Source organism: Amphibalanus amphitrite, unplaced genomic scaffold (assembly GCF_019059575.1).
Source record: "Amphibalanus amphitrite isolate SeventyFive unplaced genomic scaffold, NRLGWU_Aamphi_draft 000199F_arrow, whole genome shotgun sequence".
Lineage (NCBI taxonomy): Eukaryota > Metazoa > Arthropoda > Thecostraca > Balanomorpha > Balanidae > Amphibalanus > Amphibalanus amphitrite.
Window position 1 is genome coordinate 708,190 of NW_024881694.1, and position 23,351 is coordinate 731,540.

General features: G+C 52.6%; 1 protein-coding gene and 1 non-coding gene across 2 annotated transcripts in view; both read right to left on the bottom strand.

Moving 5' to 3' along the window:
• Positions 1–1,805: 1,805 nt before the first annotated feature.
• LOC122384822 (ubiquitin carboxyl-terminal hydrolase 24-like) overlaps positions 1,806–23,351 on the bottom strand; it is a 38,559-nt gene continuing 17,013 nt past the window's right edge. Inside the window, exons 19-47 of the mRNA XM_043372596.1 lie at positions 23,171–23,345; positions 22,738–22,941; positions 22,149–22,520; positions 21,684–21,877; positions 20,266–20,389; positions 19,921–20,083; positions 19,494–19,649; positions 19,050–19,210; positions 17,587–17,713; positions 17,025–17,225; positions 16,614–16,740; positions 16,373–16,481; positions 16,001–16,161; positions 15,507–15,634; positions 14,982–15,117; positions 14,592–14,730; positions 14,169–14,288; positions 13,744–13,961; positions 13,183–13,337; positions 12,632–12,776; positions 12,302–12,413; positions 11,981–12,076; positions 11,581–11,786; positions 11,198–11,297; positions 10,761–10,871; positions 9,335–9,799; positions 8,538–8,697; positions 7,715–7,971; positions 1,806–2,788 (exon numbers count right to left, since the gene is read on the bottom strand). Of these exons, the coding sequence (XP_043228531.1) occupies positions 2,705–2,788; positions 7,715–7,971; positions 8,538–8,697; positions 9,335–9,799; positions 10,761–10,871; positions 11,198–11,297; positions 11,581–11,786; positions 11,981–12,076; positions 12,302–12,413; positions 12,632–12,776; positions 13,183–13,337; positions 13,744–13,961; positions 14,169–14,288; positions 14,592–14,730; positions 14,982–15,117; positions 15,507–15,634; positions 16,001–16,161; positions 16,373–16,481; positions 16,614–16,740; positions 17,025–17,225; positions 17,587–17,713; positions 19,050–19,210; positions 19,494–19,649; positions 19,921–20,083; positions 20,266–20,389; positions 21,684–21,877; positions 22,149–22,520; positions 22,738–22,941; positions 23,171–23,345 (4,906 nt within the window). The 3' untranslated portion in view covers positions 1,806–2,704. The remainder of the gene's footprint in view (positions 2,789–7,714; positions 7,972–8,537; positions 8,698–9,334; positions 9,800–10,760; positions 10,872–11,197; positions 11,298–11,580; positions 11,787–11,980; positions 12,077–12,301; positions 12,414–12,631; positions 12,777–13,182; positions 13,338–13,743; positions 13,962–14,168; positions 14,289–14,591; positions 14,731–14,981; positions 15,118–15,506; positions 15,635–16,000; positions 16,162–16,372; positions 16,482–16,613; positions 16,741–17,024; positions 17,226–17,586; positions 17,714–19,049; positions 19,211–19,493; positions 19,650–19,920; positions 20,084–20,265; positions 20,390–21,683; positions 21,878–22,148; positions 22,521–22,737; positions 22,942–23,170; positions 23,346–23,351) is intronic.
• Positions 8,917–8,989, bottom strand: Trnar-acg. The gene has a single exon. It is a non-coding gene; the product is annotated as a tRNA-Arg (tRNA).

Below are 23,351 nucleotides of genomic sequence, written 5' to 3' on the forward strand. Positions count from 1 at the left end.
TTTTTATATCACAACGACCAACCTAGTTCGCCGGAGCTGAGGCCAAAACATTCCCGGAATGTCATTGATAATCTCGCGCCCGAGTTCGGTGTCGCCCCGCCCGCGAGTCAGCTCCCCAGAACCGGTTACCTCTCCGAGTGTGACCAGGGCACCGACCGGTCACCCATTCTGACTCTGACCACCGAACAGCGGACCCAGTCACCCAGACCATTAACAATTTACGACAGTTTTTACGGCGCGACCTCGCCTGTCCAGCCGGCACTGAATTTCCGTCAATTAGATGCCACATGTAACACATATGAATTTACGGCCCTACAAATGTAGATAATTATCGCAGCGTGATAAAAAGCCATCGGGCCGAGTGGTGGCTAATGCGTTTAATTCCGAAATGCATCGGCCACCGGACGGGCCGGAAGGACGCCCCTCGCTCGCCGATGGGGCACTCCGGTCGCTCCCGTCCAGCCCCGGGGCAACCGCATATGTAAATGTCGCCATAAAATGGGACCACGCCAGCGGCCGTGCACGCGAAAAGGTGGCGGCCTCCGCGCCCAACCGTTATAAAGCCCCGGTTGATTTAGGTAGGTTGAAGAATGATTACACGCTTGTCATTCAAAAAAGTTAAAACGAACTGTATGATAAGAAATGTAGAGACAGGCAGTGATAGACAAAGGTACAACAAATCGTTTTCAATTATCCACCATCGTAAGTCGCAATGAAAGATAACAGCCCACAGCATGTCGTATTCCATTATCCATATCCGACTTGTCGATCATTTCATACAATGACTCACCTGATTGTGTTACGTAATCGCATTGAAGCAGCGCCAGTTTTAAGGAATGAAGCCGTTTATAACGGCCCACAGGTGGAGAATTGTGACCAGCTGGGGGTGCTCGGGCGCAGCAAATCCGCCGCCGCCTAGCGGTGACCTTGACCCGCGCCGCCCGGCCGCGGCTCCAAAGCCAAGCCGGCGTGGAATTGGGAGAGCTCGAGCACCCCCAGTCCAGCACAATTCTCCACCCGCGTGACGGCACCAAACGCCATCATGACTTGGAATCATTAAATATAAATCGTCCTGAAAAATGGGGCGAGTCAGATAGGCATGGCCAAACATATAATTCAGGAACTGATCGACTATGCATGAAGAGCATTGATAAAGCCATACCATTAGAGGCAATCGCATGACTGTTGTATAGGTATTTTGCTTACCCGCCGCTGAGAGAAGAGCTTTTACGCTACGGATAACATGCAAGCGAAAAGTGACGAAAACCGTCTGCATCTACTCACCTACAAGAGAGCAATCGCCGCGCTCAGCCAGCCGTGGTACGGTACGGGAGGCAGTTGCTACTGTACACGAACCCCAAGTCTAACCGTCTGTCCTGTCCAGTAACAACCGATGACATTGATATCGACTGCCGGTCCCTGTACAAGAGCAGCTGAGGTTTTCTGTGCGTGCCCTCTAACAGCTTATCATTGTTCACTGTGAGGGTGTTGGGATAATTTACTCAGGGTCGCTGTACAGTAGCCACTGCGGGTCCCCGTACATACCTATATCGGTGTAGCAACGATGGTGGCCAGTCATCTGGCCGCTACCCGCGCGGTCCACACTGCCGCAAACGTTTAAAGCCAAACCGCTGAGGAAAGGTAAGCATTGAAATAATTCCAGCAGAATTGTCATATTTTCCACGGTCTCTAGATTATAACACAAGTCTCAAAAGTAAATAAAATAGTCTTATGGGTTCAAAATATAGGTACCGGAAATCCGTCAAGGTGCGTGTCGCGAGCCGAATCTCGTAAAAAAAACTGAATCAAATGATACAAGTAACAATGTATTCGTGTCAGCGTAGCACAAAATGTCCGCTCACTTTCGTATCGATCCGCAACAGTACATACAAACTTTGCGCCAAACGGCCGCCATTTTTCCCGCCTTCTAATGGTCGCGGCGAGCGGGCTATCATCAACAAACAACAGGCTTCAGACTCCATCAAAACATGGCACCACTGTTGTACCGCAGTTTGTAGAAAACGTGTCTCGGATTCGAAGGCTCCGACTAACTATGAACGTGTCAAGTCCGTCGCTAAAACCCAATGAGTGGGAGGGATACTCGCCCTGCGAGGTGCGTATCGAACAATATGGCGGCAGAGGTAGGAACGGGCTCCGCCGCGATACTGGCGCCACCTATACTGAGTCGACGAGGGCGCCACCTATAGCATCCCACCTGACGTGAAACTTAACGTGCATCGTTCCGATCACAATCACTCTCGCGCCGTGTACGATTGCTTGACGAAGACTCTCAGCCAGTGACTTGGCCCGGCTAGGCAGGGCCGTTCCTACTGATATGTGCAGTCTCATCACCCAGCCCACATCCATAAGAGACACCGCCGTAACAATCACCAGCTTCTGTAGCAAACACCAGCCTTTCTGACTCAGCCCTCACCACAGCACCTTCGCACATGCATCAGACATCAACTGTTTGAACGAAACCTGGACCTGACCTGGCAGCACACCATAAATCGCCAGACTACAGCTAGCCTTCCAGCCCGACCTGACATGACCTGATTGCAGCGCCACACCAGTACCCGAGCAGCAAGGCACACGCGTTCTCAGCCACCAGCCAGCCATACCGTCACGGTCGGCCGGACCAGAAGGCCGCGACGGCAGTGATCGAGAGAGCAGCTGACGCCTCAACCGGTCGGTGGGAGAAGCTCTAGTTGACGTCCCCGCCGCCAGAGACGATCTCCATCTCGGCATCCTCGACGGTGAAGAGCCGCGAGCACTCGTCCAGGGTCATCTGTAACATGAGGGGCAGTCAGGACGGTAACATAGACAGAGATGGCAAAGCAAATTGGCAGCCTTTAAATGGGCTTGACAGTGCAATAAAAAGGGGAGGAGAGGGGAAATGTGTACATACTCCGTGGCGTTGAAAACCAACTTCCAGAAAATCAGCCATCCGTCCTTGCCTTGTTCAGGACCAACCTATTCGCACCCCCCCCCCCCCTATTATTCCTTTGTCCTGGCTGGCTGTCATCCCCACCAGACAACCGTGGTGGGGACAAATCCTCTTCGAAGTGACCGTTTGAGCGGCAACGAGGGCTGTCCCATCGGGGCATTCACATTCCACCGGGACAGTTTTCTGCCGCTGCGGCGCACCGTCGGTGGTCCGGACAGCCCAATGTCTATAACCTATCCCCATAGCAATGCAATAGCCTTTTCTGGCCGAAAGAGCTTGCTTCCAACAAAAGACGAAATTAATTATCCGCTATTTCTAGATTGAAATTATCTAGAAGCTTGGCATGACACAAAATTGTAGAAGAAATCCGGCTAATTTCATCCTCAAATCTCACCACATCCTGATACGCCATCCTGTCTTCCCAGTCATCCAAGAACTCAGCTCTTCAAGTGCTCTTATGGCCCTGTCCATCCCCCTCCCTCCCCCCAGCTCAGCCGCTCCCCCACGCACCTGAGCGCTGGTGGTACGTCGGCACATCTCTCCCCCCCCCCAGCTCCACCCCTCTCCCAAGCACCTGAGCGCTGGTGGTACGTCGGAATATCCTCCCCCCCCCCCCAGCTCCGCCCCTACCCGACGCACCTGAGCGCTGGTGGTACGTCGGAACATCCTGCCCCTCCCCCCCCCCCGCCCCACGCACCTGAGCGCTGGTGGTACGTCGACATCCTCCCCCTCCCCCCAGCTCCGCCCCTACCCGACGCACCTGAGCGCTGGTGGTACAGGTCTCGCGGGTTTTAAGGGTAGGTTTTGCCTTTCCGGCTATATCTTTTTCGTCTTCAGCTTTGTAGGCTTAAAGATGTGACCGATTTATTCGTATAGCTCCCTACCATGATCATGGAAAAAGGTTTGATCGTATGCCGGCTAGTTTCGGAGAAATTTACAGAAAACCTCAAAATCTGCCGTTTGGGGCATTCTGACCGCGGCTTCCCTGCAGTCGCCTATGACTACAGTGGTGCCACCCAACGAGTAGGACGCTGAAACATAGAGGCATGAATGAATCCAGCGCGTGGTGAACGGTGGATAGAGACGGGACTCGGCAGAGGCTATCACTGCGGCCCGCCGCGCAGGGCGTCCTTGGACAGCGGCCGAGCCCTCGGGCGGTGAGGCCAGAGGTCACGAGAGCCCGGCGCTATTTGGCGCACATGAAGGGGAGGCGCTCGCCTCAGCCTTGTTACTCAGCCGGTGTGGTGGTGTGGGGGGGGGGGGGACGGCAGGCAGGAGGGGCTAGAACGAACGGGATGGTGGTTTAGGTTTAAAATAGATTGGAAATGTCGTGCCATGGTCAGCTTAAATTATTTTTACCTAATAAACATTTATTAGCATTACGAAAGAACCCACCATATTTTTAGAAATATAAAAGAAATGCTATTTTCGATGTTACCGTTTACTTTTAATGGAATTCAAACCCTACCTCTTACTAGGGGTGATAAAATAAACCCCTCTCCTCAGTTTTTCCTGAATAACTGGCGTAGTAGAAAGTGGCGGATAGCTGCGAAGCTTTCAGTGCCGTAAGTTATTTTTTTACCATAAGTAAATAGATATCCATGCGGTCAGGAGTCAGGATAAGTTCAGGCCATCCGCAATTTGATATTTTACACCTACCCTGAAAATTTAATGACCCTGACCAAAATGGTCATTGGTCTGTGACCACTTTTTAGAGCCCATTATGTTTAGGCCAGAATGGATATTCGGCGTGTCAGGTCTCATTACCCCGGCGGCCGCTGGGCCTCCGCGCCACCCGCCGGCCGCTGGGGGGGAGGGGGGCAACAGTTGCCCCCTTTTACTTCTGCGACGATATCGTCGCAAAATGAAGAGATGAGAAGAGAAACTTTGCACACATCTTCCTGAATACCTATAACCGAGGTTGTGTTCCAATTTGGTGTCAATCCCATGTGAAATGACACGCCAAGTTTTGCTAAGTTTCACGTTCGTAACTCATCAGTCATCAGGTTTCGGAGATATTCCACAAAACGTAAAGGGGGGAGCAACTTTATGCCCCCCCCCCCTCCCAGCGGCTCGTGGGTTAACCGCTCATTTCTAGACTCGTGAAATTAGAAACGTCCTAACATGTGAAATAATGTTTGGTCCCCTGTGGCTTACTTGGCCGGTGCCTTCAGGACTGTTTAAAAGGGACCCTCCCACCTTAACATTAGTTTTGAGTTGAGACAGCCAAGTTTGCGGCCAGGCTCAGAAACCACCATTTATCCTGGTCGCAACCCCCGCAGCTTTATGGTGTTCAAGAAATTTCTTCCCTTTACTTGCAGGGTGGGACCAGCGTGGTCCCTATCTCTTAACCATTACGGGAATCTGATGACGTCATCAGGCTTTCGAACGTCCGTTAAATGTTTGACTAAAACGTTTTGTAGCACGCGGTGGTATATGCTGCTTTGCGCGCAACAAATGCCGCACTTTCAAATAAAGTCGCTAGGAGCAGCGGAGATCCCAAAAAGTAAACAAAAGTAAAAGTATAATATCTTGAAAACCGGTGAATATTTTTCGATGAAATTTGGTAGGTATTCGTTTTTGCTCTTTCTGAACCGAGCGACATCACTTTCATGCCAATTCATTAACTTTTTTGAAGGTGGGAGGGTCCCTTTAACTACAAATTTGCCGATCTGCTGAGCGCATGGAGCCGATCTAGCCAGGTTTATAACCACGGGGTGACATTGCGGCACAGTCAATCGTCAAGGTTTCCACGCCCCCAGAATATCCGCAGTTTAGCTGCCGGGTCACATGGCCTAAAGGCGAGGTCATTAGCGATAGAAATGGAAATACGTTGAACAGGCTAGCTGTGAGAAGGATTAAGATTCATTTTAGTTTCGTGTATTGTCGCATAAATACATATACCGACCGTTTTCTAAGAAGGCTAATTTATCTCTCTCTCTCTCTCTCTCTCTCTCTCTCTCTCTCTCTCTCTCTCTCTCTCTCTCTCTCTCTCTCTCTCTCTCTCTCTCTCTCTCTCTCTCTCTCTCTCTCTCTCTCTCTCTCTCTCTCTCTCTCTCTCTCTCTCTCTCTCTCTCTCTCTCTCTCTCTCTCTCTCTCTCTCTCTCTCTCTCTCCTCTCTCTCTCTCTCTCTCTCTCTCTCTCTCTCTCTCTCTCTCTCTCTCTCTCTCTCTCTCTCTCTCTCTCTCTCTCTCTCTCTCTCTCTCTCTCTCTCTCTCTCTCTCTCTCTCTCTCTCTCTCTCTCTCTCTCTCTCTCTCTCTCTCTCTCTCTCTCTCTCTCTCTCTCTCTCTCTCTCTCTCTCTCTCTCTCTCTCTCTCTCTCTCTCTCTCTCTCTCTCTCTCTCTCTCTCTCTCTCTCTCTCTCTCTCTCTCTCTCTCTCTCTCTCTCTCTCTCTCTCTCTCTCTCTCTCTCTCTCTCTCTCTCTCTCTCTCTCTCTCTCTCTCTCTCTCTCTCTCTCTCTCTCTCTCTCTCTCTCTCTCTCTCTCTCTCTCTCTCTCTCTCTCTCTCTCTCTCTCTCTCTCTCTCTCTCTCTCTCTCTCTCTCTCTCTCTCTCTCTCTCTCTCTCTCTCTCTCTCTCTCTCTCTCTCTCTCTCTCTCTCTCTCTCTCTCTCTCTCTCTCCCTCCCTCCCTCTATCTCTCTCTCTCTCTCTCTCTCTCATACCGAAAGCACCATAAAAGCTCACAACACGCTCTTCTAGGCAGGTCTCGATCGATCCTTCCGACTTTTGGGTAATTAACCTGACTTGGAAGGTCAACGTATGACCTATGGTTATCGATTGACGTATGATTAAAAAATTGGGTATCATCGGCTTCCTCTCGTCACGTGCAACATGTTCCTTCTTTTCATGAAGCTCTAGTTTGATCAGAAGCCGATCAACTGTGAGGTCTGATCCACCCCGCCCATACGTTAACGCCTGCGAGAACACCAATATGGGTGCGAGTTATGGAATATTCCATTTTATTTTTTGCTTTTGTAGCGGCTCACATTGTTTTTGTTCTAATAATAACCGAAAAAACAACAGATAACAGTGATGTGCAGACTCAAACGTTTACGCCTAGTTTCTTTTTGAAAGTGATGTAATTTCATTCATACAACATAACTATTTCTTGGTCAGTTTTGTGACAAAGTTTTCAAAATATAGTGCAGCAGAAAACAAAACTTTGGTGTGAAACGACCTCCAGTCTCAGCAGGTCACGGTTAAATGACAGAACTGTTCCCATGAAATAGGCAATAGCATTACAGTCGTCTCCCGGCCTCCATGGTAAGCGGCTAAAACTTTGGACGACTATGGATCGGCACGCTGTCGGCTCACCCCGCCCGCTGGCTACTGGTGGCCTTGACCGTTCAATGCCGATTGGCCAACGCACGGCCGAGGTCGTGCGCTGGTCAGCACGCAGAGAGGACAGGACGCGGTACTGCACATTGTGAGTGACCTCTGACCTTTCCCCGTCCCCTGACCGCATGCCGTGTCGCCAGCCCAGACGACAGAAACCGGTTCTAGCCTCAACGCAGGCTGCCACTCTAACCCTCCCCTCCCCACTTTACTATGTGTCGTAGTACGCACTCGCGAGTAACTGGGCGGAGCAAATGGTCACCGATACAGAGGCGGAACTGGTTGCCCTCCCGGTCGCCGAGCCACCTACCGCTAAAACCCGCGAGACCTGTACGTCGGAACATCCTGCCCCTCCCCCCCCCGCCCCACGCACCAAGCGCTGGTGGTACGTCGGAGCATCCTGCACCCTGCCGTCCAGCCCGCCCCACGCACCTGGGCGCTGGTGGTACGTCGGAACATCCTGCCACTCGAGTCGTCATTGCTGTCGGCTGCGGCCGAGTCGGGCGCGTCCCAGAGCTCTCCCAGCTCGGTCATCTGACTGCGCAACCACTGGATGGCCCAGAGCCAGCGCTCGGTGGCTGATAGGAGGCGGGCCTTCAGGCCGCCGCTGCGCGCCGCCGCGGACACCAGGAACTTGATACACTGGTAGGCGCGCCGCGAGTTGGCGCCGGACGTCAGACGGATCATACCTGTGGGAGGGGTAAGAGAGCTGAGCCACGGGCGTAATTGTGAAAAGAGCGATGGATTTGTCGGCATTAGCAATTACATTTTAAGGCTCAAGCCACCTTTTTTAATTAAGTGATTAAGGACTCTAAATTTCTTCAAGTAAATGCTAGCCAGTATCCTCATATCTTCTTTTTGTAGATGTCACATAATGTGCACACTAATTAGTCCCCGACGAAAGCAAAATCGTCTCTCTAGATCCTCCGAGGTTCAATGTCCGTTTTTTGTTCATTTAAACCAAGTATCACAACGTCCATTGTCCGGAAGGTCCAAGGCCAAATGTGCCAAAATGATAACCGCTCGCGCTTGCTTTGTCCAAAAGTCATAATCGCCAAAAATGTTAAAACGGATAGGTCGGTCGGCATATTCGAAGTAAAATGACATACACGCTCGATCAATCAAATTTTGTTGTAAAATAAAACTTACAAACTATCTTTCTAAACGTACATTTCGATATCCGGACCCCACAGCATAAGACCAGCATATCCCACTCCGTCCCTTCTCCAAGCTCCGTACCGCCTTCCACACTTACCCAGCATGCCCTCGACGGGCTCTGCCGGCTCCTGGGCGGGAACTCCCTCCAGTATGATATCGAGCCGCTGCCTCTGACAGCTGTCCTCCAGTGAGACCAGCTCGCCCAGTGTCAGACTCAGGTGGCGCAGCTCGTTACACGGAATGGAGCCGAAACTCCGCTGAAACGGCAGGCAAAGCGGTGGTGTGGGAACTGCACGCGGCCGGCACCGAAAACGGTACAGGTGTACGGAGTGTTTCAGAGAAATTATCAGCAATTATCAGCATTCTTTTTTGAAGGAAATATACAAGGGTCGCATACCTTCAATCAAATCTTCGACTGAAAATTTAAAACTTGCGGGGAAAACACCCCTGTAACATGACACCCCACTTCAAAGGTACGATCCTGCCAGGATTCGAACCTGGAATCTTCTGATCCGTAGTCAGACGCGTTATCCATTGCGCCACAGGACCGGAGTGCCAGGTGAGAACCGAAACCCGTTCTTTACAGGTGAGGCCCAATCAGGACTGGCATCGCAACGTCCAACTTCCTACTACTATGTCTAAAATGTGCTCGTGAAGACGCTAGTCAGGTTCTACGAATGAATGGCGAGCGCGAGCAACACTCGAGAAAAATAAAAAGAAACTAGACAATATTAATTAGAGAGCAGAAAGGTCCCTGGTCCGGCTGTCACTAAAAGTCTCAAATGAAATGCTGAACGAACCTTTTCAGTACCCCCCCCCCCCCCCACTCAATCCTTTGAACGCCATCCAACCATTACTTAAGTCCCCGTCCCTCTCTCCTCCCCCGTCACTCACCATGATGGCAGTGACGAGCCGCTCGCTGAAGCGGCGCTGCTCCCGACTGGCGGTCACCAGGAGCCGCACCACCAGCTCCGGTCTCCAGCTGGTGTCTCTGAGCGCCGTGAGCACTTCACGCACATAGTCGTCGGCCCGCGGGCCGTACAGCAGGCCCTCGGGCGTCTCCACGGCGGCCGAGGCCGCGTCGACGCGAGGGGGGAGCGGCGTGGCCGGCCGCTCGGCGGCGGGGTCCTCAGAGGACAGCGGCGAGGAGGGCAGGGAGGACAGCGGCGAGGACGGGTCCACCGGCAGCGGCGCCGGGAGTCGGGCGAGCACCAGCCGAGCCAGCAGGGAGTGCAGGTCGCCCAGCTGCCGGGTCTGCGAGACGGTCCAGCGGGGCGCGGCGCCGGCCGGGCCGAGCAGGAACGAGACCAGGCGCGGGAACAGGTCCAGCGACAGCAGGTGGTCGCACTGCGCCGAGCCCTGTGACAAAGACAGACATGGAGGCGGGTCAGAGGCGCAGAGATGCGCAAAAAAATTAATTACGGAGCGAGCGAAGCGAGCGTAGTCTTTCCTTAGATTAACGGAAATTTCTGAGTATGAGCGGCCGGCCGGCCGTGGTCACGATTCTGCGACGCTTATATCTCAGCAACCACTTGACCGATTTACATGCGGTAATTTTTGTAGGGTAGCTTCATTCCTTCTACCAAGTATTGGACTATTGCCGATGCATGTGGGTGACCCCTTATGCACGTGCCACGTGCAAAACTAAGAGGTGTCACTTTTGTAATTGTTGCAATATCTCGGTAACTACTTGGCCGATTGCGCTGAAAGTTGGCATGTAGGTAGGCACCCACTAGGCAATGCATATCCATGTGCCAGAGTTGGGGTGCTGCTGCACGTGCGCACGTGCAGGGGTCGATTCCAGATCTCGAGAACGGCTGGACCGATGGCGCTCAAATTTGGCACATGGTTAGGGACCGGTTAGTAGGGTGCCGTGCAAAACTCAGTTGGGACCCATTTTGCACGTGCGCACGTGCAGGGTGCCGCTTCCAGATCTCGAGAACGGCTGGGCCGATTGTGCTCAAATTTGGCACATCGCTAGAGACCGGTTAGTAGGGTGCCGTGCACAAGTCAGCTGGAGGTACCTCGTCGAAATTTCGCACGTGCAAGGCTCACCCTCTCGCTCGCTCCTTTAGTCGCCCCAAAAGGCGTTATACTGGTCCTACCACTTCTACTCTCGGTCATACAGGACATCTCATAAATATGATGCTGCGAAGCATCAGAAGACATTTTAGCTTCGACATTTCGTAGCTAAGATGTCCCCTAAAACAAGAAAAACAGCAACAACAACACAACCAGCGCTAACAACTATTACCCAACCCCAAATCAAACAGCCCACAATATCCTCCCAGCCCATTCGAACCGTCCTGGCGTCCCGTACCATGTTGGCGTACTCTAGCAGCAGGGAGAAGTACTGCGAGCACGTGCGTATACTGTCGGGGAAGTGTTTCTCCACCAGAGCGCTGAGGAGCTCCCGAACGTCCCTGTCCTCCTGTGGACGGGGTGGAAAAGGGATGTCAGCTAAAAGTCGTGGATGTAAAATGAAAAGGACTCAGGAGCGAGTACTGAAGAGTGAAGATATTGGGCACGCATTCGGCCGACATCGCCCCTGGCGGCAGGCCAGCCACATAATACATGGACAGCACATGGTATAACTATACATTCAGTACAGAGCACGTCTGTTAGAAAAGGTCATTTAGCGAGAGCACTGAGTGAAGGCACCTCCGAGGACTACCAGTAATATGTAGATCAAGCTGCGAGTCGATACCGTCATATGTTGAAGCCCACCACCCGCGTCGGTCGGTATTCGGTACTCACCGCCGTTCCGCCGTGGTAGCCGTGCGCCTTCAGCGCGATCATGATCAGCTGAGTGAAGTCGGAGCGCACGGACGAGTTGTCGCACACCAACAGGTACGGCCTGCCAAATTAGAGGGGATACTCAGACACCTGTGAGGCAGCAGGCGAGATCCCTAAATTACTATGAAAACGGAAAAAACAGTCTGCATTTGCTAGAAGTCAGAAAAACCCTAAACAAGCTCGCTAAGATCAGCTGCAATGTATCGATGAGTGATATTCAAAGCGAAGCATCACTACATCATCCACATTAAATTTATAAACCATAAGTCCCGCATCCCACTACAATGCCCCGTCCGTTTGCCCACACACCAACCCCACCCTACTCTCCCCACTGTCGGCCTCACCGGAAGTTTTTCTGCCCCTCGTCTCCGGCCAGGAAGCGCAGCATCCAGGCGGCGGCGGCGGGCTGTCGGTCGGCCAGCTCCCGGACCGTGGTCAGCCACCGCACTGTATCACGTGCAGAGCGGCGCCGAGAGCGCAGGTACGTGTGTAGCAGGAAGTTGACTGCTAGGCTGATGGAGGGCACCGCCAGCGACGGGTTCGGGTTGTTCTGTGGACGGTATGGAGAAATATGGAGACAGTTATCAAAACCTGGGGTCGATTTTAGGGAGGTGGCAAGTGTGGATCAAGCAAACATTTACATAAACAATGACAGAAATTTCGCAAAAGTAAAATAGCACGAAACAGAAACGCGGAGGAAGACGTTGAGGTATGATGGCCGCAAAAATGGTAGGGCGAACTTACGATATTGCACGTGACGAGGTCGTACACGAAGGTGAAGTACTCGTCGCTGTAGATCTCCCTGTTCTGCAGAAACTTTAGGTTCGTATCACGAACAACCTGCAGGCAGCAAAGGAGATGATTTTGTCGTAAGCAGACAGAAGCATTCAAAGAAAATGTTGCACATCGATTCCAACAGATTGCACCTCGATGGTTGACGGTCATCTTACTTTTGGCCAGAGAACAGACTAAATTGTTCTTGAATTCTCCCCGCTACAGGTGCAGTACCGATTCCACTGGTTTCGAACAGTTCAGTCCCGTCAGCTCCTATCTGTATGAGCTCACCTGGTGTATTGCCGAGGGCATGTGGTCGGGAAACAGTTCCGTCTCGTCTCCCCGCTGTACCAGCTCCGTCAGCTGGCACAGACTGTCCTCGTTCCTTCGGCTCATCGGCCGGCTGAGGGTCACACGGAGGAAAAGTCAACTCCAGTCCAGACGGTATTTGGGGATGTTGAACAAAATGAAACGAACACTAGAATGGTCTCTACACATAGCGACCGTTGATATTAAGGTTCACAAAGAAATGCTCCTGCCGCCTGCTGTTACTCTTCCAACGCTTGGCATGCGTACCACAATTCATTTCATTCCACCATCCCCACCCCCACTCGCACCCACCTGTTCTGCCGCTGCGACACCCTGCTGGCCGACATGCTCTTCCTGGGCGTGCGCGGCGTCTTGAGCCGGTCGTTGACCTGCTCGTAGAAGAGCATGTAGCCGTTCCAGTAGCGGAGTCGGGTCTCGGGCAGCGCCTCGGCAGGACCTGGGTGGCAGGCGCGTGGTGCGGTGAGAGGGAGAGTGAAATTATCCGCGGGGAGGGGGGAGGGAGCTCGCGATGTGCAGACACGGAGACAAGCGGGACAGCTGAGCTGTTAAAGGATAACTTATGCTGGTTATGAAATAATTGCGCACGGAAAGATAACGAAAATGGCGTGTCCCACAACAAAAACAGACGGGACAGTGAAGTGGCGAGACGGGTCATAATCAACGATAACTCGTATAGGTGCTACACGAAAACTAATAGGTATATAGTAAAATCACATAAAAAACAGCTGCAACTGCTTGCGGCACTTGAATACTAAGCAGTAAACACTGAATACCGCAACCATATGCAGTTTCGCCCCAGTAATTCCTCCCGGCGCCACTGCAGCAGCCCATTCTTTACTCACCCCATTTGGACTTTGCTGAGTCTGAGACCTTGACCTTGTAGGTGCCGCCGAAGCACTCCTGCTCGAGGAACTCGTCCGTCATCTCGACCGGCTCCACGGTGGTGTCGTTGAACTTGTACCACTTGCCCTTGTTCGGATTCGACAGAGACGAGCCCCTGCACAAGGTGCGGCCGGGGAATGGTCAGAAAATCGGCTAGTTGTTGACTGCATCACCACGCAAAACCAGCTGGCCATGTAACACTTGACTGTTACCAGAAAGCACGCACCTTGGCAAAGATAAAACAGAAAGATACTTTTTATACGGAGAAGCATGAGGTCTACCAAGATCTGCGCCAAGATCTGACGACTGCATCACACCTCGCTGCACCTCGAAAATGAAACTGGCGGATCTCATCCGAACACGACACGACTCTTTGCATTCAATATCCACCCGAACTCTGAACCCCCAACCGTCAAACGTCCTCCCCATTCCCAATTACTGTGAATATCTCAGTCTCTCAACCACCAGATCTGAAGCCAACAGACCACCCAGATCTGAATAATGAATATCCCGCTACCCACCTGCGGTCCTTGACATAGCTGTAGTAGTGTCCGGCGCTGGCCTGGCCGCTGTGCACCACCACTCCCACCAACTCGTACATCATGGGCGGCGGCTTCTGCGCCGTCTGTCGGCTGGTGGAGCGGCGCGCGTCTCCAGAGCCGGAGGGCGGCGCCGGGGCCGCCTGGGCCGCCGTCACCCCGTCCTCCGTGTACGGACCCATGTCGAGCGAGAACGGAAACTGAGGGAGGGAGGGAGGGAGGGAGTCATGGGTTAGGAGCGCGGCGATACATGCAGATTATATGACAAAGTGCAATCAATGGCAAATCCCTTGAATATGAGTTCACTTCGTATAGCCGCTGTCCATAAATAGGATAAATGAGACATCACGCAACCAGCCAAACATTAGAGCGTGCCCTGATCGCCACCACCCGAAAAACGGACGCACCTTGAAGTACTCGTCAAACTTGATCGAGTGTCCGGCCAGCCAGTCGTAGCCGAAGCGCTTCAGCTGAATGACCAGTACGGGCGGCAGCGACTTGATTAGGGTCCGCTTCACGGCCTCGCGCTGAGAGTCAGTTCAAAGGTTAGATGTCATTAGAACCTTTTTGGGAGCAACTGAGGACTGAGGAGGGACGATTTGAGAGGCAAGCGACTTTATTATGAGATAGCATCATAATACACTGAACTATCAACACGAAAACTAAGCAGTTGATGAAATTACATTCAATCGCAATAAAATTTTCGCTATTTAATTTTGACACGGTACCGAATATCAACAATAAGCTACATTTCCAATACAGCGGTTCATCCATTCTCCCAAAATGTGAGGATGGACAAAACATAATAACATCAGCTGAAGCTGGCCCACCTTTTTGCCGCACTTGTCACAGAAGTACGAGTTGTCTCCGTCCATGATTTCCTCTCTCACGAACTGTTGTAGCGACTCTTGCAGTGTGCCAGACTTGACAGCCAGGTTCAGCGCGTTAAATGTCTCCTCACGCTCGTACCTGGACGAAAAGAACCATATTTTTACCCAGTGCAGTATAAAATGTTAGTGAACTGATAGGCACTGCAGACGATGTCGTGCCCGTATTCATAAGAACACATTCGAATTTCTACTATTAAAGCGAATGTACGGAGCGGAAATTAGCATATGTAAATGAGAGACAATTCGTTACATAATTGTTTTGATCGTGAGACAACACTTCACATCACATCCCTCAGGTTATACTGTTCTGTCCTGACTTCTCACTGTTACCTGTGCGGGCAGTCTTTGCAGATTTTCTGGTCGCTGAACTTGCCCTCAAACACCTGCTGGAAGACGGGTTCACGGCCAATGGCTCGCAGCTGCTCGTCCACCTGGTCCAACAGATTCGTGAAGAACTCGTACGCGTCTAAGGAGGGACACAGAAAGCGGTCGGGAAGGAGTCAGAGGTAAGTTGTATGACGCCGAGGCAAAAAATGAAACAAGCAGCTTTGGAAACCTATACCTTCAACATCACAATGCATCATTGTCTCGTGAACTATGAGATGTTACAGCAAACAAAACTGTCAGCGACGCGGCCTAAGTGCACACACTTTATAGTGTCAAACTCTGGATATAATCTGATGACACTTCTGGACCGAAGATATTCGTACTAAACTTTGACAGGCAGACTGCAGTCCTGGCATCATGCAATCAGCAGCAGTCATCGTCGAGTGTTGACAACGATCATCTGTACTGACCCACACGATCCATCCACCGCTCGTCAACTCAGGCCGACCAGACCGCCGCGTGTCATACCCTGCTGTTCTCGGACGTTGATGGGCTGACCGCGCAGTCTGAACACGGTCCAGAATCTCTCCGGGGAGAAGTACTGCAGCTTCAGCTCCAGGAGGTGGCCAAACACCATCTGAACCTGACACAGCTCACTGGGGACGGAGAGGGAAACGGGGTAATTAGAGGGGATGATAAAAACACGGTGTGTACTTGACAGAGTAAGCTGTGTCCGGAGGGCAGCCTGGAACACTGTCCCGCTCTGAGGGCATATGTCTTAAAGGGCTTCAGATTCCCTCTGATCCCGGGCCAGCAGCTGCTGGTCTGCTCCCACATCCCCACCTATAGCTACATGGCATCAGCGACATTGCATCGTCCCCACTCTCTTCTTCAGTCATAAGGCGGCATTGTCTCCAGCTCCCCACCAGCTGCTGCCCTCACGTCTGATCTGGGTGCCCTTCCAAATTCCGTCCTAAGTGAGAACCAATAACTAAATGTGTGACCTTCTCCTTCATCCTCACCTGTCCTCGGTGATTTGGTCGTCCTGCACTCCGAGCACGGCCTCCCTCAGTCCGGGGACCATGTACAGCTGCTGCAGCACAGAGTTCATGTAGCACGTGGCGCCGGCGTTCCGCAGGCCCACGTAGTTGCACGCGGCCCGGCCGTCCAGCGGAGGCGCGTACTGGCGACGGAATAGGCGCATCTTAATTAAGTGTCGAATTCAGTAAGATGCAAGCTAAAGCTTCGCTCAAATGTGCATATGGCAAATACTACATGTAGAAAGACTATAGAAAGAGATCGGTCAAGTAACCGAAGTTATTGAACAATAAAACATAGACCTGTGTACACAAAGGTGTACTGAGATCTCTAATTAAAAATGGGCGTAATCTTACGTCGAACTCCTTGGACAGTTCCCCGTTGAAGGTGTGGTGTCTCTCCACCAGCTGGAGACAGATCAGCTCCAGGTTCTCCCGGCAGTCATTACACAGCTCAACAAACAGTCTGCAGGGGAGGGATAATTGTTAGTTGACAGCGGGAGTACACAACGAAGAGAGACATTCACTGCAGCAAAACATCATGTAACCTCAAGCCTCAAAACAAACAGTATGCCACAGGGTTGTAGACTCTCCCTACCTGTAGGCGGCCGTGCGTGAGGAGGCGCCCTGGCAGCGCGGCAGTGATACGGGCGAGCAGTCGGAGCCCTGCCGCCGGGAGGCCGGGAACAGGAAGTCGTCCAGCAGCGTGCCAATCAGGTGACCGCCTGACGAAGGGGGCACAGAGGCGAACGTCAGACTGGCAGGCTTAGGGTGTAATCGGGACATTTAATTATATCGAAGAGACGAATAGATTGAAAGAATTACAATATGTGAAGCTAATCTACCATCAGTCTTCATCATACCCCTCGAAAACCCTTTCCGCAGCACCATCACCGACAAGCGCCTAGTCTGACCCGACCCGTCGCCCCGACCTACCGACAGTCAGTCTGCTGGCACCGTGACAGGTGACCAGCGTCCTCTCCCTGACCCTAACCCTCCCCTGACCTACCGACAGTCAGCCTGCTGGCGCCGTGGCAGGTGACCAGCGCCCGCACCAGGTCCAGATGTCCAGCCAGCAGCACGTCGTCGGCCGGCCAGCCGCCGGTGCCGCCGCTGTCGTAGCTCGGCGAAGGACTGAAGTTCTGCAGCCAGCCGATCTCGTCCTCGGCCATGGAGGAGGCGCTGACACCGAGACGCGATTGGTCCACCACTGGGGGAGGAATAGCGATGGGTTACTTGGAGACCTGATACCTGACTATTAACTAATGATAGAACACTTTGAGCAAACAGCAACTGAGCCTATAAGCAGACAAAACCTGCAATGCCCTCGGTGAAATACAGGAAAACAGCTGATACGATTTTGCTAAAAACGGTGGTTGTAATGACAAAAACAAGTAACAACGACAGTTTTTACTGTATAAAAATCCTTGGCATTACTTTGCCTGTTGCTCAACACTGCAAACCACATCGTTTTCAACTGTACCCTAGGTAACACAGTCTGACCCCAGTTACTGCAATGCTGACATAATTACACACCCATTCCCCAAAGTATGAGCACATGATCCACTCACTGCTGAGATCGGTGAGTAGGTGGGCTCGCAGCGCGAAGTACTGGGCAGACTGCGCCAGAAGGCGCTGGCTGCCGGCTCGGGAGGAGCCAGAGGGAACCCAGAGAGGCACCCGGGTCTTCAGCACCACCTGATAGAGGGCGAAACGAGAGGTCAGCTGGGGATTCTGCACCAGCGAAATATTCTGGTAGACAGAACTTGGTGAAATGTCTTCTGGAGCCAACACGAAGCATATTTCGCGATCCGTTAGAAGTAGACAGCTTGATTCCATGCATTCAGGTCAGCTCCGGAAAATGGAAAACACTAAAACTTCGGCAGAAATGGTTCTGCGCTAGAAGTGACTAACCCGCGCACCGACGGGGGGGGGGCGGATATCCGCCCCCCTGAGGTTTTTCGCGAATAGCGGGAAAACCGCGGCGCGTAGCGCCGCGAAATTTGGTATGACTATAACCTCATTAATTTTACACATGGTGTGCAAGTTTGAACCTCCTACCTTTTAAGGTCAGGTCACCAGGTCACTTTGAATGACCCAACCTCAAGTCACTTTTTTGCAACTTTGTCACCGTGCCAGAGCTACAGTAGATGTCGGAGGCCTTTGAAAGTCGCAGGATATTATAAGGTCATTAGTAGCTACAATTTGTATATCTCGGAATTTTGATATCGGTGACCTAAGGTCAGGTCAATTTCGCGACCTCCCCATTATAAGTCAATGGGGGAAAAATCAACTCCCTGTTTTTACCACTAAAACGGGTCGGAATGGCCCCATATACCATACATGACTTCATATACGATCAACCTTCACTACCTTGAGGTCTGTTTTGCTGTTGGGCAGCTGTGAGGTCATGTGACGTCATCAAAGGTCACCAAAGGTTTTTGGCTAATAACTCCGTACAGGAACAAGATACAGACGCGTGGATGGTCTCATTGTGTTCAGCTCGTCAAGACGCATCGAATGACATACATGATAACCTCGAGGTCACGTGACCTGAGGTCAACCTTTGACCTTGACCTTTCGAGGTCAACATATATATCATTCGATGCGGATTGACGAGAGGATCACGATGATGCCCTTAGTTTGGTCCTATCTTGACTAATTCGAAAGTTATTCGAGAAAAACTCTCTCCATATCTAGCGCCGCCATTTTGACTTTTTCGACCCCTGTGACGTCATCTTTGACCTGACCTGAAAATGACCTTAGTAAAAATTGTAGATCTTGGCCGTGCGTATCCGATGCCGTTTACCGCTTGTCGCTATCTTGCTTCGTTCTCGAGATCTCAGGGGGGGCGGTCATCCGCCCCCCCCCCCTCCCGTCGGTGCGAAGTTGGCGCAGACCCCCGTCGGTGCGCGGGTTAATACTTACCGCCGACAGTCATGTGTTACGATCAGAACAGTTCCCTAGTTACTGATTTACAATGGGAATTCTTTCATGATTGACCTAGCGTGTGACGAGACCTCCAGTCACTGACCTGAGTGAGAAAGTCTCTCGGTGACGGTGACACCTCCGGCGCCGACAGCTGACTGAGCAGTAACAGCTGATCGGTCATCACCTGCCGCACCTCCGCCTCAGGAGAACCCAGCAGGATGTCCACGATACATTCTCGGACGTAAGGGAGCCCGTACAGATAACCTGGGGGACGGGACAGGGGTTAAATACCGTGCAAACAGAATGGGATGCCATGACATCCCACAATACACTCTCAAAATACAGGACTGCACTGAACTGCAGTGACCACTTCCGGAACGTTCGGTAAACCGTTGCTTCCCTTAACAATTTTGGCCAGGAACCTTCTCAAAATCATCGCTAAATTAAGTAGGAACCTCAAATAACGTACCAACGTAGGAACTATTTACTGTATTAGCATTTAGAGCAGACTAACAGTCCACCCGTTCCCCGCCGCCGGGTCACCCACCGAGCGCCTCGGGTCGATTCTGCAGACAGGTGACCATCAGCTGGAGCGCCAGCCGAGCCACCAGCGTGTCGTTCTCAGAGAGGTCACTCTGCTGGGCACACAGGCCCGCGTGCAGGCCGCCGCTGTCGCTCTCACTGGCGCTGCTTGTCGTAGAGCCTGGTGCGGAGAGGGGAGGGGGAGGGGTAAGACGAGAGAAAACGCAGCAATCAAGGTCAAGGACAGGCCGAATATTACGGCCATGACTAAACAATGGCCAAAAGACGGGGAGGATTAAAGACGGACGAAACGAAAAAACGGACAAACGTCAAAGCCCCAAATCTCACAAATCCTTGTCGTTTGAGTCCGGCAATAACATAGGTACATCATGTAATTCGAGATGCCCTAAAAAAAATCCTCCTAAAAGACTTCATTATCCCCGCGTCCTCACCGTTACTGCTGTGTCTGGGCCGCTCGCTGATGAAGAACTCGACCGGCGAGCGTTTCTCCCTGTTGGCTACTGCGGTACCCTGGGCGAGCCGGCCGGCCGCCGCCGACCAGGCCAGTCGCAGCAGGCAGGAGACCGTCTCGTTAAACACTGGCGACGGCAGACTCTGTGGGCGGGACGGACAGCTGAGCTGTGGAGGGGTTTATACTAAATGGGTACAGCTGGGATTATAGGTTGTCACATAGATGGACTGAAACAAATGAACCAACTTTATCTCATGATGTTGTCAATGGATGGCCAATGGCCATCCGCCCATTCCTACACTAGTTCCCCTGACGCTCTTCTCACCTGTACAGTGTCCAGAGAGGCGTTAACTGACGAGTCCAGAGCCGACTTCTTGGCCGGAGTCGGCTTTGTGATAGGCGAGGACTGGGGCGCCCGGGTCAGGTCGGGTCGGTCGCACAGCAGAAACCTGCGAGCAGCAGAAGAATTGTAACGTTAAACGGGACGTGACAGCGGGGTCAGTGGAGCACACATGCTGGCTTCGTATTTTACTTACTGACATCATTGGAAGTTGTGCATCTACATCTCGAGAATGCCGCTGGAATGATTGCGCTCAAATTTGGTACACTCTTAGCGACCGATGAGCAGTGTGCCGGGAAAACTCAGTTTGGATCCAGTTTGCATGTGCACACGTGCAGGAAGACGTGCAGGAGGACGCTTCCACATCCACATCTTGAGAACGCCTGGGCCAATGGCGCTCAAATTCGGCACCCCGCAAAAGACCGGTAAGTAGGGTGCCGTGCACAAGTCAGTTGATATTACCCCTTGCACTAGCGCAAGCGCAGGGCTCACACTCGCGCTCGCTCGTTTCTGGTCCCCAAAAGGCGTCTTACTGGTACATAATAGAAACGGACTTAGGTCACACTTTTGTTGAATTAACTTCATATGGGACTCTAAATACCATCCACTTTATTCTCATATAGGACTTCATAAAGGACTTTAAATACCATCCACTTTATTTTTCAGAGGTCTATAAATTGTGTGTACCTTTCTTTGCCAGAAGCCCTTCGCTAATCATTTACTTTTCTCGTCACTACTCCCTGAGCTGTCGCCGTAGAACCGCTCTCTTACCATGCTTTCTTTTGAATTCTGCAAAAATAATAAGGTAACCGGCTTAGAAGGACGACTGTTTTCGTTCTCAAGTGTCGCCAGAATGGCGCCACACCCTGTGGGTGCGACGCAAAGCTGGAGTTTCATCAGACGGCCCAGATGTTGGGTTGCAGAGTAGCTGATATTTCTGAAGGTCGGCTCCCACTGCCCGATACGAGCCCAGATCCGGGTACTACCGTTCGGAACACTGCTGCGCACATATGCTCCTTTATAGAAGCCTTGTGTGAACGGAACTCAGAGGCCGATGAAGCCTCATGTGCTCCTACTGTATCAGTAAGCAATATGCCTGACTGCGATTTTTATACTGCCCTCATTAATCAATTTCATCACCGGTAATCGGCCAAGCAAAATGTATAAAAGCAGGACAAGTAGCGATCCTGCAATAGTATCTACTTACTCTTCTTTCCCCTCCTGCCTCGAGTTCCCTCTGACAGCAAGTGGACACGGGTCTGGTGATATCCTCCCCTCTCTTTTCTGACACCTCCCTACACCCCTTTCTTCTGCAAGGTCGTGGACACGGGTCTGATGCTGTCCCTCCGACCAAGACCCCCGTGGTCGCCTCTGTCCGTCCTCTGACCCCACACAACCCTCACCTGGCGATCTGCAGTGTGAGCAGGTAGATCTGCTGCTGCACCAGCCACTGGTCGTCGCCGGGCGGCGGCTCCCGTCTCAGCACGGCCACCACCTCTGTCAGACCGCCGTGCTCAAGGAACGCGCGGCAGAAGGTGCGGGCAGACTCGGCCGCACCGCCCTCGGCCCGGCACGGCATCAGTTTACCGGACAGCACCTGCAGAAAAAGGGAAACGGGAGGGGGAGAGTGGTTACTGCGCTGGATCGTGAGGCTGTCATCACTGAAAAGCAACAGCAACAGGAAGTGATGACCTGAATAGAAAGGATGCTATTGACAAAATATGTTCTGTACGAAAGTCAACTGCGAAACTCTTTGAATTTCTCAAGTCCATTACCTTGTCCTCTCAGAAATACAAATAACCTGATTAGCCCACAGACAACGAGCTTATCTTTGCCGAATTCCATTCTCCTCCCACCAGTTCTCTGACCTCCAGGTTATAGACGAGTCTCAGCCCAGTCGCCGGGTTCGGTCCTCCTCCCAGCATCTGATGGACCAACTCCTCGGGCCGAGCGCCGGCGGCCGGCCGGTCGGGCGGCGCGCAGAGCGTCTCCAGGGCGTCCGACACCGCCGGCTCGGTGGGAACCAGGTGGAGTATCGCCCGCGCGCCGGCCGTGATGGCCGCGTCCCGCAGCTCCGCCAAGCGACACAGCGTGCCGAAGGTGCCGCCGGCCGCCATCACCACGCCGGGCAGGGAGCGCTCGGAGGTGACGTCCGCGGAAGAGGCGCCGGCGGCCGCCGAGGCCGCGCCGGCGCCGCCCTCGGCCACCGCCGCCGCCGCGCCGGCCGGCTCCGGGGACGACTGGGGGATGGGAGAGGGAAAAAGATAAACTAAAACATCAGCACCCACGGCACCAGTGTTGCAGGCAGTAACTTTCTCAAGCCCAGCACATCTTCAAACGCCCACAACCTCCTTTCATCCCTCTTCATCAACTCTCTAGCCTGACATCGGTGTCCAGAGTCCCTGATGACTATCTTATAACTAACCTCTGTCCCCGACTGATCTCTCCATTACACACCTCTGTATCCCTGCTCCTGGCTGCGGTGGGTCCGACCGCCCTCGCCGTCAGCTTGCTCTGGGACGTGACCCCTGCTCGGTGCAGCAGCTGGTGCGGCATGTCCAGCTCGGCGTCACCAAGCAGCAGCTGCAGACTGGAGGCCGACAGCTTCAGCTGGGCTGCCACCCGGCTCTTCAGCGACTGCACCGACTCGTTGGTGTGCGCCTGAAAGAAGACATGAGACTCGTGAGGAGTTAGCTAAGAGGAAGACTCAAACACTTTTCGAAGGGTTCAAAGACTGCTCTATGGTTGTGTCCTCTGACCTCTACATCCCAGTAGGTCCTAGCATGCTGTATGTTGATTTTAGACCAGCGCTCTCCTTAGGCTGGGTGTATCAGGTTGCGTTACAGGGCCTGTCTCTGCATCCTCTAGCTCAGTATGACGTTAGTCTCACCTGTATAATAATAGGCTCGGCGCTCTCGTGCTGCACGCTGACGCTGAGTGGCGCGCCCCGAAACGTGGCTCCGTGCGGTACGATGGAGCGTGGCTCCGTGTACAGTCCCTCGATCTTCTCAATGTAGGCGCGCACCAGGCCCAGCAGGCGACTCAGGCCGCGGCGCTCCGGACAACTGCAC